At 42.1% G+C, this 15,633-nt stretch overlaps 2 protein-coding genes across 2 annotated transcripts; both read right to left on the bottom strand.

Annotated features, from left to right (window-relative positions):
* Positions 1–630: 630 nt before the first annotated feature.
* Positions 631–2,799, bottom strand: LOC115418870 (olfactory receptor class A-like protein 4). Its single transcript, XM_030133399.1, has 4 exons — positions 2,563–2,799; positions 2,190–2,453; positions 1,079–1,324; positions 631–843 (listed from the first exon to the last, which is right to left on the bottom strand). The coding sequence occupies exons 1-4, from the start codon at positions 2,791–2,793 to the stop codon at positions 631–633; spliced, it is 954 nt and encodes a 317-aa protein (XP_029989259.1). The 5' UTR covers positions 2,794–2,799.
* A 2,095-nt stretch (positions 2,800–4,894) lies between these two features.
* LOC115418853 (olfactory receptor class A-like protein 4) lies at positions 4,895–11,609 on the bottom strand. The gene is made up of 4 exons (XM_030133375.1): positions 11,340–11,609; positions 10,967–11,227; positions 5,322–5,567; positions 4,895–5,107 (listed from the first exon to the last, which is right to left on the bottom strand). Exons 1-4 carry the CDS (start codon positions 11,607–11,609, stop codon positions 4,895–4,897), a joined length of 990 nt encoding a protein of 329 aa, XP_029989235.1.
* Between the last annotated feature and the right edge of the window lie 4,024 nt (positions 11,610–15,633).

Raw genomic sequence — 15,633 nt, 5'->3', positions numbered from 1 at the left:
TACCAACATGGAACACTTCAGTTTGATTTCATCTTATTTTCACCTTGGTATGAACTACTGTGATATATATACTTCAAACACTTGCAGTAAGGCATGGGGTTTTAGTAAGGGCATTTGTAACTAATGGCCACGTATTACTTATCTCATGGCCACACATTACTAACTCATGGCCACTCATGAATATTTTTTTCCTCACATGTCACCAAAGGGGCTCCATAGGTAACATCATTTCATTTTTTTTTTTTTATGTCTTACAACAAACTTTGAAGGTGATGAATTATTTGCCAGCTTTTACTGCAGCAGATCAACACTGATGATATAAATGAAGTCAAAGGCCTACCTGCTGTTGTTGTGGGTGAGGGAATATTATACGAAACGTCACAGTCAGTAAATGAATCATACAGCATTTATGAATTTAATTCTTAGGTTTCAGCACGAAATTAGTTCCTGCTGGGCCTGTTTGCATCTATCAGCTTTTGAATCACTCAAATAAGTGCAGAGACAGAAATGTTATTTAGTCATATGATTAATCTTTCTTTGAGGGAAGAAGATGCAAAATGTAGTTGGCAGTGTTGTGTGACAGGCACCTGCAGTGTTTTCAGTAGACCGTACATCCAGACAGTCCATCCATCAGTGAGTGAGCATAGATTTAAGGAATGAACGCAGCCGTCGGTGACCGACTGCTAGAACCACAGGTGACAGGGCGATGAAGATAATGTTGGCAAAACGAGAAATGACCAGAAGAAACTCTGCTGTAGAGCCACGGTTGTAGTTGAAATAGTTGACAGAGATAATGCTGGTTCCCCAAGAAACAATGAAGAGCATAATGAGAGCAAGAATCACCTTAAGAAACACACAAGACAAAGGAATAAAGTCAATAAATGATGCAGAAATATGACAAAACACAGTCCATAAGTTACTAAAATACTTACAAAATATTATATATGCATATTTGGTCATATCAATTCATTAAGACCTACTTGTACTGTATATTAACACCTTGATTTATAATGTACTATTTATCTACTTCTGTAAACCCTAAACACCTCAGAGCTGCACAGACACTTTTTGTCCACACCTTTGCTGCTCGTCTCTCAGCTGGGACACGCTTTATGACGGGGGCGTCTGGCTCTGAACTGCGCCTCCTGCCATGAGTGTAGAGTGTGTAAAGGGAGCCCAGGTTGGTGAAGGCCATGAGGATGATGGGAATTGTTTCATGGATCACCATGGATGTGGTGGCGTAGGCCAGTCCACTGAAAATGGTGGGAAAGTTCCACACACAGCCCAGCAGGGGGCGTGTTGTACTGCTCACCAGCATCAAGGTCTGAGGAAAGAAGAGGAAGTTGGTAGTCAGGACTGAGGATGAAGGTGTGGGTTTAGATTTCAGTAAAACACTGTTCTGTATTAGGTTATAGTGGAAATATTTATACACCTACTCATCAATGATACATGATACATGCAAATTAATTCCTAAATCCCTATAATAGGCGAGTTTTTGAAAGATTTCTCACTGAAAACTATAACATGACTTATAGACATTTTTACCATAGCTGACAAAAATGATTGTTTAAAGTTGTTGTAGTGAAAGAGATCAGTGTTAATATGTTAATATTAATATGATTTACATTCATTCATTTTTTGGAAATAAAAACAACAGAATATGGAAAAAACACAATTAGTTGTCTTCTTTCATGAAGGTAACTGCACATGTTCTCTACTATAAAAGGGAATGTACAATGTTCATGTACATCCATCCATCCCTCCATCCATCCATCCATCCATCCATCAGGCAAAGGCAAGGTACACCCTGGATGTGTCACCAGGTTATCAGGGCACACCTATGGGTGATTTAGATTGAGAATCCATCCATCCATCTTCTGAACCGCTTCCACCTCGAGAGCATTGTGGGGGTGCTGGAGCCTATCCCAGCTACCTATGGGTGGAGGCGGGGTACACCCTGGACATGTCACCAGTTCATTGTAGGGCTGATATATAGAGACAAACAACCAATCATTCTCGCTTTCACACCTATGGGCAATTTAGATTAACCAGTGAACCTATTAGTGCATGTCTTTGGATGGTGGGAGGAACCCAGAGCACTCACAGAACATGCTGATGCAAGAAGGAGGAAATGGACCACTGATTTTAGTTCAGTTCATAGTATTTCATCTTTATCAGTGGACTCTCACCTCTGTGCTATTTGCATCCCCATTAGTGGAAAACATATGAGCAGGGATGGAGTAAATGTAGTTGAGGATCCAGATGAGGCCCAGACCCAGCAGTAGGGACAGTGGAGGGCCCTGTAGCCCACCAAGGTTCCCAATAGTAGGAGCTACACGCCTCAGAGTCTGGAGGTGGAACGCACTGAGGAAAAGTGTGGACCACACATTGACCGATCGCAGCCACACCCAGACCCCCATGAGGAGCTGGCACCACTCTTTAGACGAGTACAGCTGAAAAGAAAGAGCTGTTCATTTACAGATACCTGAACTGTTCTGTTGGACTCTGTTGTACTGTGGTTTAAGATACAACTGGGATCATAACAGTTTAAAGTGTACGTACCTCCAGTCCCAGGTCTGAGATGATCAGCAGAGTGTTCCTCATTACAGACACCAGTAGGCTGGACAGAGCCATGTTAATGATGATGATATCTGAGTTTCGACCCCTGCCGCGTTCCAAAAATACACTTTTACCGATCACACCAACCACAGTGGCATTACCCAGAATGCCCATGAACACCAGGATGATGTAAAAAGCAGTTTGTACGGGGGACACAGAGACACGAAGTCCCATCCCCACCAGTTCTGTATCGTCCTCCATCAGGTTGTACATCTCAGCCATTATTCCAATAAACCCGTCAGTTATGTGGTTTTAACAACAAGAGTAAAGTCTCACAAAGCGCTCCTTCTTCATGTTTGATGTATGTCAGGTGAATACCTTCAGCATGAGAGGATCCATTGGAATACGTGTACTGTTTTGTTGTAATTCCTCATATTGGCAGGTGCAGTAAGTGAAGAAGACAGTCCATCTGAGGGAAAGGAGGTGCTGATCCTCCTCTGTGCCATTACCATCAGCATCAGCCAAAATTAACAGCAGAGGGGTCTTTATACTATATTCTTGTCAGATACCCCTGGTTACTCCTTCAGAAATTCACATAGCAACACTATGCTTCACACCTTAGGGAGTTTAACATGTATGTTAATGAAACACAAGAGATTAATTAGCTTTCCTCAAAGAAATGTGCTTCCTTTGCAAGTTTATTTTTGTTAAGCCTCATCCTATGGGAAGTCGAAGCTGATTTGTCCATTTGCGTGTATGTACTTGTACAGCAAACTCTGAAGGTGTGTATATATGAGTAAGCATGTCTCTGTCTCTGGGCTGGTGTAAAGTTGTCATCCTGCTGTGGGCTGTTGGGTGACACTAGCACTGAGCAACTTCCCCTGAACAACCCTGAGGTGACAGCACGTCACCTCTGAACCATGAAACATGTTCTGGCCAAGCACATCTGAGCTGTCACCTCAGAGGGGGGTTTGAGGAGGAGCCCATGGAGATCTGGACAATATGTCCTCTGAATGTGAGGCCACTCATGTTCATGGTCTGGCTCTTTGTGGTCTGCTGGCATGCACAGGTGGCAGCAGTGACCCACAACAACAACAACAACAACAACAACAATGACGGGCTGCTGGCTGCAGCCCACTTCTCTGCCGAGGAGGAGAATCATGGGAATGATTGTTGGCAAGTGGACACTGTAGGTGGGCATAAATCCTCAAAAACAAAAGCAAAAAAGAGTAAGCATAGATTTTTATTGTTAAAAACAGAGACGCTTCATAAAAGGGCTAAAAAAAAAGTTAAAACAACCCAATGAAGTTTCTGTCAAACACTGAAAAACATGAACATAAAAGCAATCAAGCTACATTAAAATTACATTAAACCAAATTGAATCTAGTGCCGCATGTTGCAGAAATATACTTTACTATGAGCTGCAATTAAATGTGAGAAAAACTGAAACATAATAAGTCAGACAGAATACATTGAAATGATATAATGACACAAGTTTGTGTCATTTATCATGTATAATATACAATATAATGGGCCTTTTGTTTTTGTCATTTCTTTTCAGCTGTGATAAGACTCTAAATTACTCATCCATTTAAATCTAGTTCAAGACTCACAACAGTTTTCAATCTGTCAAAGACAATTGTTATTTTAGTTTTTGCTATTAGGTTCAATGTTACTTTTATTTTGTTCTTGTTTTATGATTGAACTGGATATTGGATATATTTTCAGTATAAGAAAATATAGTATAATGACTGTCAGACTACTGCTGAATACTGTTTTTTTTTTAAGATTTTGTCGAAATATTTAAAGGCATAAGGTTAACAAAATATATAATGACTAGTCAGAAGACATCTGCAAACCTATTGACTGATAAACAATACATGAAAAAAACAGAGAATAACTTTTGTGGTGATAACAAATATCTTTTATTCTGCTGTATTCTGGCTTTAGATCTGGACCAACATATTGTCTGACAAACTAATTCATTCATGTGTTGCCATATAATGTAAAATCAAGACAAATATATGTAAATAAAATAGGTTTTTATTGAACATAAAAAACTTTTCATTCCCTTTTCCTTTTAAACATGTAACAATTACGATAAACATGTTTATTGTCAAAATTCTTTGATTCTGCCTTTTCTTTTGTCCATCAGCTCTGCAGTCATTCAAATAAATAGAGGTGGGGAGAGAAAAGCAATATTTATTCCCATTGACAACCATGAAGTTGTTTCAAATGGCTCTTTAAAAAAAGATGGTTCAAATTATTGTTAGTAGTGTTGTGTGACTGGCACCCGGAGTGTTTTAGCAGGAAGTATGATCAGAGAATCCATCAGTCAGTGAGGGAGAAATGATTTGAAGAAGGAACGCAGCCGTCGGTGGCCGACTGCCAGAACCACAGGTGACAGGGCGATGAAGATAATGTTGGCAAAACGAGCAATGACCAGAAGAAACTCTGCAGAGGAGCCACGGTTGTAGTTGAAATAGTTGACAGAGATAATGCTGGTTCCCCAAGAAACTATGAAGAGCATGATGAGGGCAAGAATCACCTTAAGAAACACACAAGACAAAGGAATAAAGTCAATAAAGAAGCTGGAACTTATTGAAATAATTACAAAATAGTATACATGCATATTTGGTCAGATCTATTTGTAAAGATATAGTTTCTACTGTATATTAACACCTTGATTTATTAATGTACTATTTATCTACTTCTGTAAACCCTAAACACCTCAGAGCTGCACAGACACTTTTTGTCCACACCTTTGCTGCTCGTCTCTCAGCTGGGACACGCTTTATGACGGGGGCGTCCTGCGCCGAGCTGCGCCTCCTGCCATGAGTGTAGAGTGTGTAAAGGGAGCCCAGGTTGGTGAAGGCCATGAGGATGATGGGAACTGTCTCATGGATCACCATGGATGTGGTGGCATAGGCCAGTCCACTGTAACCAGTGGGAAAGTTCCACACACAGCCCAGCAGGGGGCGTGTTGTACTGCTCACCAGCATCAAGGTCTGAGGAAAGAAGAGGAAGTCAAGTGAGTGGAGACAAATGAGAGAATAAAAACTACATCCTAACCTGATGTGAGTTCAGCTGTCAACGCTGTATCTAGTGATTGAATAATGCTGAATAATATATTACCCTTGGTGAAGTTTGTATAATAAAAGATGGAAGCATGAGTTGTCTTTCAAGGAAAGCTTTTCTATAATGTGAACTTGTCTACTGTCTTTTTTAGGCTAAACAGCACTTAGATTTTTTTTTTTTTTTTTTTTTTTTTTTTTTTTACAGTTGAAGGAAATAGCTTCAAGTGAATAAACCCTTGAGCCTCACTTTAAAAATGAGGAATATTTTTGTATTCATATTCTTTTATACTTTTACATTAATCTCCTTTATTTTTGTTAGTTAAATATTAATTTTCTAAATGTTAGCCCTTTAAATGCTGGTTTGATTGCATAATGCCACTGTTGTTTGTTTGGCATTTATATTTTCTGCTAACTAAATCCTAGGGGGACCACAGTGTACAGAGGAGGCATGGTGGTTCAGCAGTAGTACTGCTGCCTCACAGTCAGAGGGCTGAGGGTTGATTTTGGCTGGTGCAAGGCCTTCAGCTAAGTCCTGGGGGCAGCTGTGGCCTAGAAAGTTGGAAAATTGGCTGGACAATTCTTGTGACCAAGCCTGTTGGCCGATATTCTCTTGAGCAAAGCACTTAACCCTTTGTTTGCTCCCCTGACCCCAGAAACGGCAGCCCACATGTTTAGAATCAGATAGTGATGGGTTAAAAGCAGAGGGTCAGTTTCAGTGTGTTTTAATGTCCTCTTGTAAAATATATACGGACAAATATAGATTCTTAACTCTTTCCAATTCTTCTGTGTATTATATGTTATGTGGGATAAGGAAACACAGATTGTGATGCATTTTCATTTTTTGTGCAGTGTCAATTCAAAAATACGATGGCGTATTAGGGCCACATAAGAAAAAAAAAACGCTTGTCACTGCGAGAATAAAGTCGTTATTTAACGAGAACAAAGTCATTATTTAATGAGAAAAAACTCACTATTTAGTAGAATAAATTCGTTATTTAACGAGAATAAAGTCGTAGTTTTAAAAAACTCATTATTTAACGAGAATAAATTCGTTATTTAATGAGAATGAAGTCGTAGTTTAAAAAAACCTCATTATTAATGAGAATAAAGTCATTAATTAACGAGAATAAACTCACTGATTAACGAATATAAAGTCATTATTTAACGAGAATAGAGTCGTACTTTTAAGAGATTAAACTCATAATATTTTGAAAATTTGACAGTTTCCGGTTTTACAGCGAAGGCAACAAGCGAAGCAGCAACTTTCCCTTCTGTTGGACTCCAAAACTCGGAGTACAATCCCCACAGTTTGTTCAAAAACACCATCCCCTCTCTGTGTAGTTCTCTGGTGTTTCCACTGATAGCCCTACAGCTGAACACTTCATCAGTTTCTCCTCCACAAAAGAGGAAATTTGCTACAAATCAGTTTGGTTCTTATAACAAACCCAAACGTGTGCAAACTCTCTTCAAAGTCCTTAGACTAATGTGTTGATGGAGGGTAGACTCAGTATTTGGCCTTTGTGCCTGACCCCCAAATGAAAGGAGAACTGCACTAAATGTTCCAAGTTCTACATCGATGAGTAGGTACAACTTCTCATCATATTATGACTTTATTCTCGAAAATAATGACTTTATTCTCATTAAACAATGAGTTTTTTCTTATTGAATAACGACTTTATTCTCGTTAAATAACAACTTTATTCTCATTAAGTAATGAGTTATTTAAAACTACGACTTTATTCTCATTAAATAATGGCATAATTCTCGTAGTGACAAGCGTTTTTTTTTTCTTATGTGGCCCTAATACGCCGTCGTGTTGTTCCCAATAACACACACCAATGTGGATCATAACTGTCAAATATTCATTCATTTCCAGAACTTTAACTATATTAATGTTAATTTTTCATATGATGAGGCCTGTTGTTTCGAAACAAAAACATATCTGTCTGGCTGTGTGTACAGATACATAGGCTTTGTATCAGTTGCACATGTTAGATTCTCAAGTGTTCTTTTGCAAACTAATGGAAAAACACATGCATTTGCCTCACAGGGAAAATTTGAGAAAATGGCTCAATTTGATAGAAAATAGTAAAGCCACATTTTGAAAGCCTGAAACAAAGCATGATTTTATACTGTAATGGCAGCGGGATCAAAAATTGCAGTTTTAATGGGTTTAAATGGGGACATTTTTGTCCACAAGGAGCAATGTGATATTATTATGGCAACAGTTTACTACAGACAGATTATAGGAGTTGTACCCTGAAGAAAATATAAGATATATGCACCAACACAGCCATAATGAAAATCCAAAACTAAAAAGTCAAAATAGTCACAATGAGACAGTGTTAACAGTGTAGGTCAGTTAGACTCAGAAAAACAATACTGTAAATGTTCAACCCCAGTGCAATTTTTTATAGATGAAAGATACTGTAAAAAATATAGCACAAAAACTGATGAAAATATAATCATTGACACTGGAAAAATATATCATCAATAGAAAACATACAGTACAGGCCAAAAGTTTGGACATACCTTCTCATTCTTTGCATTTTCTTTATTTTCATGACTATTTACTTTGTAGATTCTCACTGAAGGCATCAAAACTATGAATGAACACATGTGGAATTATGTACTTACCAAAAAAGTGTGAAATAACTGACAACATCTCTTATATTCTAGTTTCTTCAAAGTAGCCACCCTTAGCTCTGATGACTGTTTTGCACACTCTTGGCATTCTCTTGATGAGCTTCCAGAGGTAGTCACCTGAAATGGTTTCCTAACAGTCTTGAAGAACTTCCCAGAGATGCTTAGCACTTTTTGGTCCTTTTGCCTTCACTCTGCGGTCCAGCTCAACCAAACCATCTCGATTGGGTTCAGGTCCGGTGACTGTGGAGGCCAGGTCATCTGGCGCAGCACTCCATCACTCTCCTTCTTGGTCAGATATCCCTTACACAGCCTGGAGGTGTGTTTGGGGTCATTGTCCTGTTGAAAAATAAATGATGGTCCAACTAAACGCAGACCGGATGGAATGGCATGTCACTGCAGGATGCTGTGGTAGCCATGCTGATTCAGGTTGCCTTTAATCTTGAATAAATCCCCAACAGTGTCACCAGCAAAGCACCCCCACACCATCACACCTCCCCCTCCATGCTTCACGGTGGGAACCAGGCATGTAGCATCCATCCGTTCACCTTTTCTGCGTCGCACAAAGACATGGCAGTTGGATCCAAAGATCTGAAATTTGGACTCATCAGACCAAAGCACAGATTTCCACTGGTCTAATGTCCATTCCTTGTGTTTCTTGGCCCAAATAAATCTCTTGTGTTTGTTGCCTCTCCTGAGCAGTGGTTTCCTAGCAGCTATTTGACCATGAAGACCTGATTGGCGCAGTCTCCTCTTAACAGTTGTTGTAGAGATGTATCTGCTGCTAGAGCTCTGTGTGGTATTCATCTGGTCTCTGATCTGAGCTGCTGTTAATTTGTGATTTCTGAGGCTGGTGACTCAGATGAACTTATCTTCAGCATCAGAGGTGACTCTTGGTCTTCCTTTCCTAGGGCGGTCCTCATGTGAGCCAGTTTGGTTGGAGCGCTTGATGGTTTTTGCGACTGCACTTGGGGACACATTCAAAGTTTTTGCAATTTTCCAGACTGACTGACCTTCATTTCTTAAAGTAATGATGGCCACTCGTTTCTCTTTACTTAGCTGATTGGTTCTCGCCATAATATGCATTCTAACAGTTGTCCAATAGGGCTGTCAGCTGTGCATCAACCTGACTTCTGCACAACACAACTGATGGTCCCAACCCCATCAATAAGGCAAGAAATTCCACGAAGTAACCCTGATGAGGCACACCTGTGAAGTGGAAACCATTTCAGGTGACTACCTCTGGAAGCTCATCAAGAGAACGCCAAGAGTGTGCAAAACAGTCATCAGAGCTAAGGGTGGCTACTTTGAAGAAACTAGAATATAAGAGATGTTGTCAGTTATTTCACACTTTTTTGGTAAGTACATAATTCCACATGTGTTCATTTATAGTTTTGATGCCTTCAGTGAGGCTCTACAATGAAAATAGTCATGAAAATAAAGAAAATGCGAAGAATGAGAAGGTGTGTCCAAACTTTTGGCCTGTACTGTAAGTGCACACAACTCTATTATTGGTTAGGTTATTGCCACTATGAAAAGTTCATTCTGTAATGTCCTTGTATGACCATATTATAGCACCGACTCAGGTTACTGTAGTGTGTGGTTCTACATCAAGGGGAGCCATTTGCACTGACAATATTAGTATTATAATCAATTAATAAACCTCATTTTCTTTACTGTACATATCAGGTCACTCAAAATATTTATCTGTTAATCTGTTTATCTGGTCTCAGGTCAGCCAGTCAACACTTAAATTCATAGAGTGTCTGTACAATCTGGACTTAAAAAATTGGGCAAAAAGCAGTTAAGATATACTCACAGCCACATTTTAAGCAAATGCAGGATGTTAAGTTTTGTGAACTGTATTAAATCTAACTGCATATAGCTAGGCTGTAGGCTGTAAATGGATTTGCTTGTCAGCCTCTTTGTAAATACATGAATAAACTGCAAAGCAGATCCACCAGAGCAGTTTCATGTGGCAACTGTAAAACATAACATTCTATAAATTTCTATAAAATGTCGTTTGTGCAGACATCACTCTCTGTGAAAGGAGCAAAACTCTGAATCTTAATGCCTGGTCATCTGAAATCTGCTTATAAACTCTTTCAGCTTCAAGAGACATTCTAAATCATGGTTTATTCAGCAACAAACCTGTACTTATGTATTCTTGGCATCCTGCTGTAATTGCTTTCTGTGAGCAGTGCAATATGTTTCTGTACTCAGGTTATACCTAATTTACCTTTTTGATTCTATGAAAGCTCCTATTGGAGCAAGTGATGAAACTTAGCATTTACCACAAACATTATGATGTTTACATGGAATTACTGTTCACAGTTTATCTACATGTATCTGGCCCTAATAATTAACCAGAAATAAATAAAGAGATGAGGATATTAAGTTCAATTTGATGCAAAATGCAAGTGATTGACTGAATGAATGGATGATCAAGTAATGGATTTGTGGACTGTAAATACAGGCACATGCAGTTTATCGAGGTTAACTTAGTGGCATTTAAAGTGTGAAAATATGTTAAATGAGGCAAATTCTATGGTTGTTAATGTCTGTCAGCAGTAAGGTGGTGGAGGGAAGCCAGAGTACTCGCAGAACATGCTGATGCAAGAAGGAGGAAATGGACCACTGATTTTAGTTCAGTTCATAGTATTTCATCTTTATCAGTGGACTCTCACCTCTGTGCTGTTCACATCCCCACTAGTGGAAAATATGTGAGCAGGGATGGAGTAAATGTAGTTGAGGATCCAGATGAGGCCCAGACTCACTATCAGGGTCCGCGGAGGGCCCTGTAGCCCACCAAGGTTCCCAATAGGAGCTACACGCCTCAGAGTTTGGAGGTGGAACGCACTGAGGAAAAGTGTGGACCACACATTGACCGATCGCAGCCACACCCAGACCCCCATGAGGAGCTGGCACCACTCTTTAGACGAGTACAGCTGAAAAGAAAGAGCTGTTCATTTACAGATACCTGAACTGTCCTGTTGGACTCTGTTGTACTGTGGTTTAAGATACAACTGGGATCATAAGAACGGTTTAAAGTGTACGTACCTCCAGTCCCAGGTCTGAGATGATCAGCAGAGTGTTCCTCATTACAGACACCAGCAGGCTGGACAGAGCCATGTTAATGATGATGATATCTGAGTTTCGACCCCCACCACGGTCTAAAAGCACACTCTTACCTATCACACCAACCACAGTGGCATTACCCAGAATGCCCATGAACACCAGGATGATGTAAAAAGCAGTTTGTACAGGGGACACAGAGACACGAAGTCCCATCCCCACCAGTTCTGTATCGTCCTCCATCAGGTTGTTCATCTCAGCCATTGTTCCAATAAACCCGTCAGTTATGTGGTTTTAACAACAAGAGTAAAGTCTCATAAAGCTCTCCTTCTTCATATTTGATGTATGTCAGGTGAATACCTTCAGCATGTGAGGATCCATGGTAATCTCTCTGTAGGTGAAGTGACTAAAGAAAAACGTCCCGATTGTGATAAGAAGAAGGTGATGATCCTGTCCGTGTCATAGTGGAAAACCAACAGCAACATGCTTTGATCTGTCAAGAACTCTTCAAAGCCACACTATGCCTTATTCCCTGTGGAGCGAAGTGTGCATGTTAATGAAACACCAGAGATTAATCAGCTTCTCCTAATGAAATGTGCTTTCCTTGCATCTTGATTCATTAAATCATCACTACCATCATCCATGATGATAGTCTGTTTGCATGTATGTAGTTGTACAATAAAACAGGATTTCATGACACTTTTGTGTTTGATTGTCAACCCTTCAAGGATATACTTTATTGTGACATTACTTCTTTTTTTTTTTTCCCAGAGAAGAGGGTTGTCACCTGACATTAGTCTGGCAGACTGATTGCATCAAAATGCATTGTATACCCATTACAGTCCACAATAATGTGACTGCAACTCTGACAGATGCACTTGTAACTGATGAAGCCATTGATACTATTCAACCTGCATGTTAACAGTCAGATCAGATGGAACAGAGTAGCATGAGAGGCTCTACTCACTGACAGAGGCCCTACAGGCACAGAAAATTAATGATCAATTAATTAAAATCCACAGACCTGGTGTGCTGCTGTCATTAAAACACAACAGAAGATGTTTGTATTCTTCCTGAGCTTATGTTAGGACAGTTTGACTGCACTACAGGGTGTCCCATAAGTCTCCATACATAGGATACATAATACATTCCATACATATATGGTTCTAACATGTATTTCTTTATATTTCAGATAACCCAAAGAATGCATTTGAAAAAAGAGCAACGAATTGAAATCATCCTGATGGCCGGTTGAGCAAGCAGTCGTATGGTTGCAAGCGCATTTAACAGAAAACATGGGACGAGTATCACACACAACACTGTGGCAAAACTTCTTGTCAAGTTCAAAAAAACAGCAAGTGTTTTGGATCAATTTGTTCCCGACAAAATGGCAGTCATATAGACCATATTATATAAATAAAAATGGTTTATGTCAAGAAACGTTTATTTTTCCTGTGTATGGAGACTTATGGGACACCCTGTATATCTGTTAGGACGGATAGTACGAGTACTGGACCCAGATGCAAGACCCTCAGACAGGAATACAGTTAAAAGGGATTTATTAGTAATAGACAGAGTAACAGGTTCACACAGAATAGTAATGAATATATCTTCAGCTGGACTAAGTTGGGGAATCGTCTCGGCTTCGGATCTTAAGTGAACCACGTTACGGCCCAGGTCGGGAGCACACGAGGGGAACCCGACTAGGAGAGAGCAAAGGAGAGTCAGAGGGCAGACCAGGTCATACACGGGCAGACAATCAGACAGGCAAACGTACATAGGGAAAGGCAGGCTCACGTACCGATAGTCCAGGCAGGGGTCAAAACCAGGATAAGGCACCAAGGCGGAGGAACAGACAGGGGTCAGGCGTATACTCAGGTGTGATGGACAAACCAGGTCAAAGGCAGACGAGCAGGCAGACGAGGAACAGGCAGAGTCGGTGGTCGATGGGCAAAACAGGTCACAACAGGCAGGCAGGATCAAAAACGCTGGTAAGTTATCACACCAAAGGGAGAAAACGAACTGGCAACGAACAGGGGAGAACACAGGGTTTAAATACACAAGAGGGCGGGAAGACAATTGGACACAGGTGGAGACAATCAGGGAGGAGTCAGGTAATCAGGGAAAAGGTGAACACAAAGAGGAAGTAAAGACACCAGACAAGACACATGAGGGAAACTTAACAAAATAAAACAGGAAACGACACACAAGACAGACAAAACAAGTAAAAGTCCGGGGACTGATATGACAGTACCCCCCCCTCAAGGGACGGCTCCAGATGGCCCAGGGACCTCAGGATGACGATGATGGAAATCCCTGATGAGATCCGGGTCCAGGATGAAGGACGCAGGGACCCAGGACCGCTCTTCTGGTCCATACCCCTCCCAATCCACCAGGTACTGGAATCCTCTTCCACGGTGGCGGGCCGCTAGGAGTCGTCGTACTGAGTACACCGGGTCACCATCGATGAGCCGAGGCAGCAGTGGTGGCGGAGTGGGGGGTACCAGCCGGCTTTCCTTCGCAGGCTTGACTTGACTAACATGAAATGTGGGATGGATCTTCATGGTTCGGGGCAGCCTTAAACGGACTGAAACAGGGTTAATAACCTTAGATATGGGAAACGGGCCAACAAACCTGGGCGCCAGCTTGCGGTTCTCCACCCTCAATGGAAGATGACGTGTGGATAGCCATACCCGCTGGTCCTGCTGATAGGCCGGCGCTGGGGTCCTGCGGCGGTCCGCCATGGACTAATAGTAACCGACCGACTTTAATAAAGCCTGTCTGGCCCGCATCCAGGTCCTCCTGCAACGTCTGATGAGGGCCTGGGCAGAAGGAATGCTGACTTCTCTCTCCGATGATGAAAACAGGGGCGGTTGATATCCATACACGACATGGAACGGAGACAAACCAGATGAGGCACAGGGTAGCGAGTTGTGTGCGAACTCGACCCAGACCAGCTGACGGCTCCAGGAGGCCGGATTATGCGAAGCCAACACACGCAGACCGGTTTCCAGAATCTGGTTGACCCGTTCAGTCTGTCCATTGCTCTGTGGATGATATCCAGAGGAGAGACTGACAGATGCCCCTATGAGGGCACAAAAAGCCCGCCAGAAGCGAGCCACAAACTGTGGACCCCTATCGGACACCACATCCTTAGGAAAGCCATGTAGTCTACACACATTATGTAACAGAGCCTCAGCCGTCTCCTTAGCAGTTGGGAGTTTCGGCATGGCGACAAAATGAACCATTTTAGAAAACCTATCAACAATAGTGAGTACAGTGGTGTTACCGTCTGAGGGGGGCAGACCCGTCACAAAGTCCAGGGAAATATCCGACCATGGCCTCTTAGGAACTGGTAGGGGATGTAACTGACCGGCTGGAGCTGCGTGGGATGGCTTACAGGATGCACAGGTGGGACACGCGGCCACATATTCCGCCACCTCTTTGTCCATCCCGGACCACCAGAACCGCTGTTTAATGAGGAACATAGTACGTCGAACACCTGGGTGACACGCCATTCTGGACGTGTGAGCCCACTGGATCACCTGCGGGCGGAGACAAACAGGGACAAACAGCCGACCCGGCGGCACCCCCTCCGGGACGTCACAGTCTTTAAGAGCTTCACTAACAGACTTCTCAATGGCCCAGTGAAAAGCCCCCACTACACAGGACTCTGGCAAAATATTTTCAGGTTCTAGGACAGAGTCAGTGGCAGAAAACATTCTGGACAGGGCGTCCGGCTTGCCATTTTTAGAGCCCGGCCGATAGGACAGGGAAAAATTAAAACGGGTAAAAAAAGAGCCCACCTGGCCTGCCTGGAGTTAAGACGCTTAGCGGAACGCAGGTATTCCAGGTTTTTATGGTCAGTCCAGACCAGGAACGGAACCTCTGTTCCCTCCAACCAGTGCCTCCATTCCTCTAGCGCCACCTTGATGGCTAACAGCTCCCGGTTCCCGATGTCGTAGTTTCTTTCCGCTTTAGACAGCCTCCGTGACAGGAAAGCACAGGGGTGAAGTCTATTGTCATTCCGGGATTTCTGTGAGATGACAGCTCCCACCCTCACATCAGAGGCATCCACCTCCACCACAAACTGCAGGGCCGGATCAGGGACGGACAGGATCGGTGCTGACGTGAAAGCCTCTTTAAGGCAACCAAACGCCTCCTCGGCCTCGGGGCTCCAACTGAAAACAGTCTTAGAGGAGGTGAGACAGTGCAAGGGGGCAGCCACATTGCTGAACCCCCGAATGAATTTCCGATAGAAATTAGCAAACCCCAGAAA

The sequence above is a fragment of the Sphaeramia orbicularis genome, chromosome 5 (assembly GCF_902148855.1).
Source record: "Sphaeramia orbicularis chromosome 5, fSphaOr1.1, whole genome shotgun sequence".
In the NCBI taxonomy this organism is placed as follows: domain Eukaryota; kingdom Metazoa; phylum Chordata; class Actinopteri; order Kurtiformes; family Apogonidae; genus Sphaeramia; species Sphaeramia orbicularis.
This window is presented reverse-complemented; position numbering and strand designations above follow the sequence as displayed.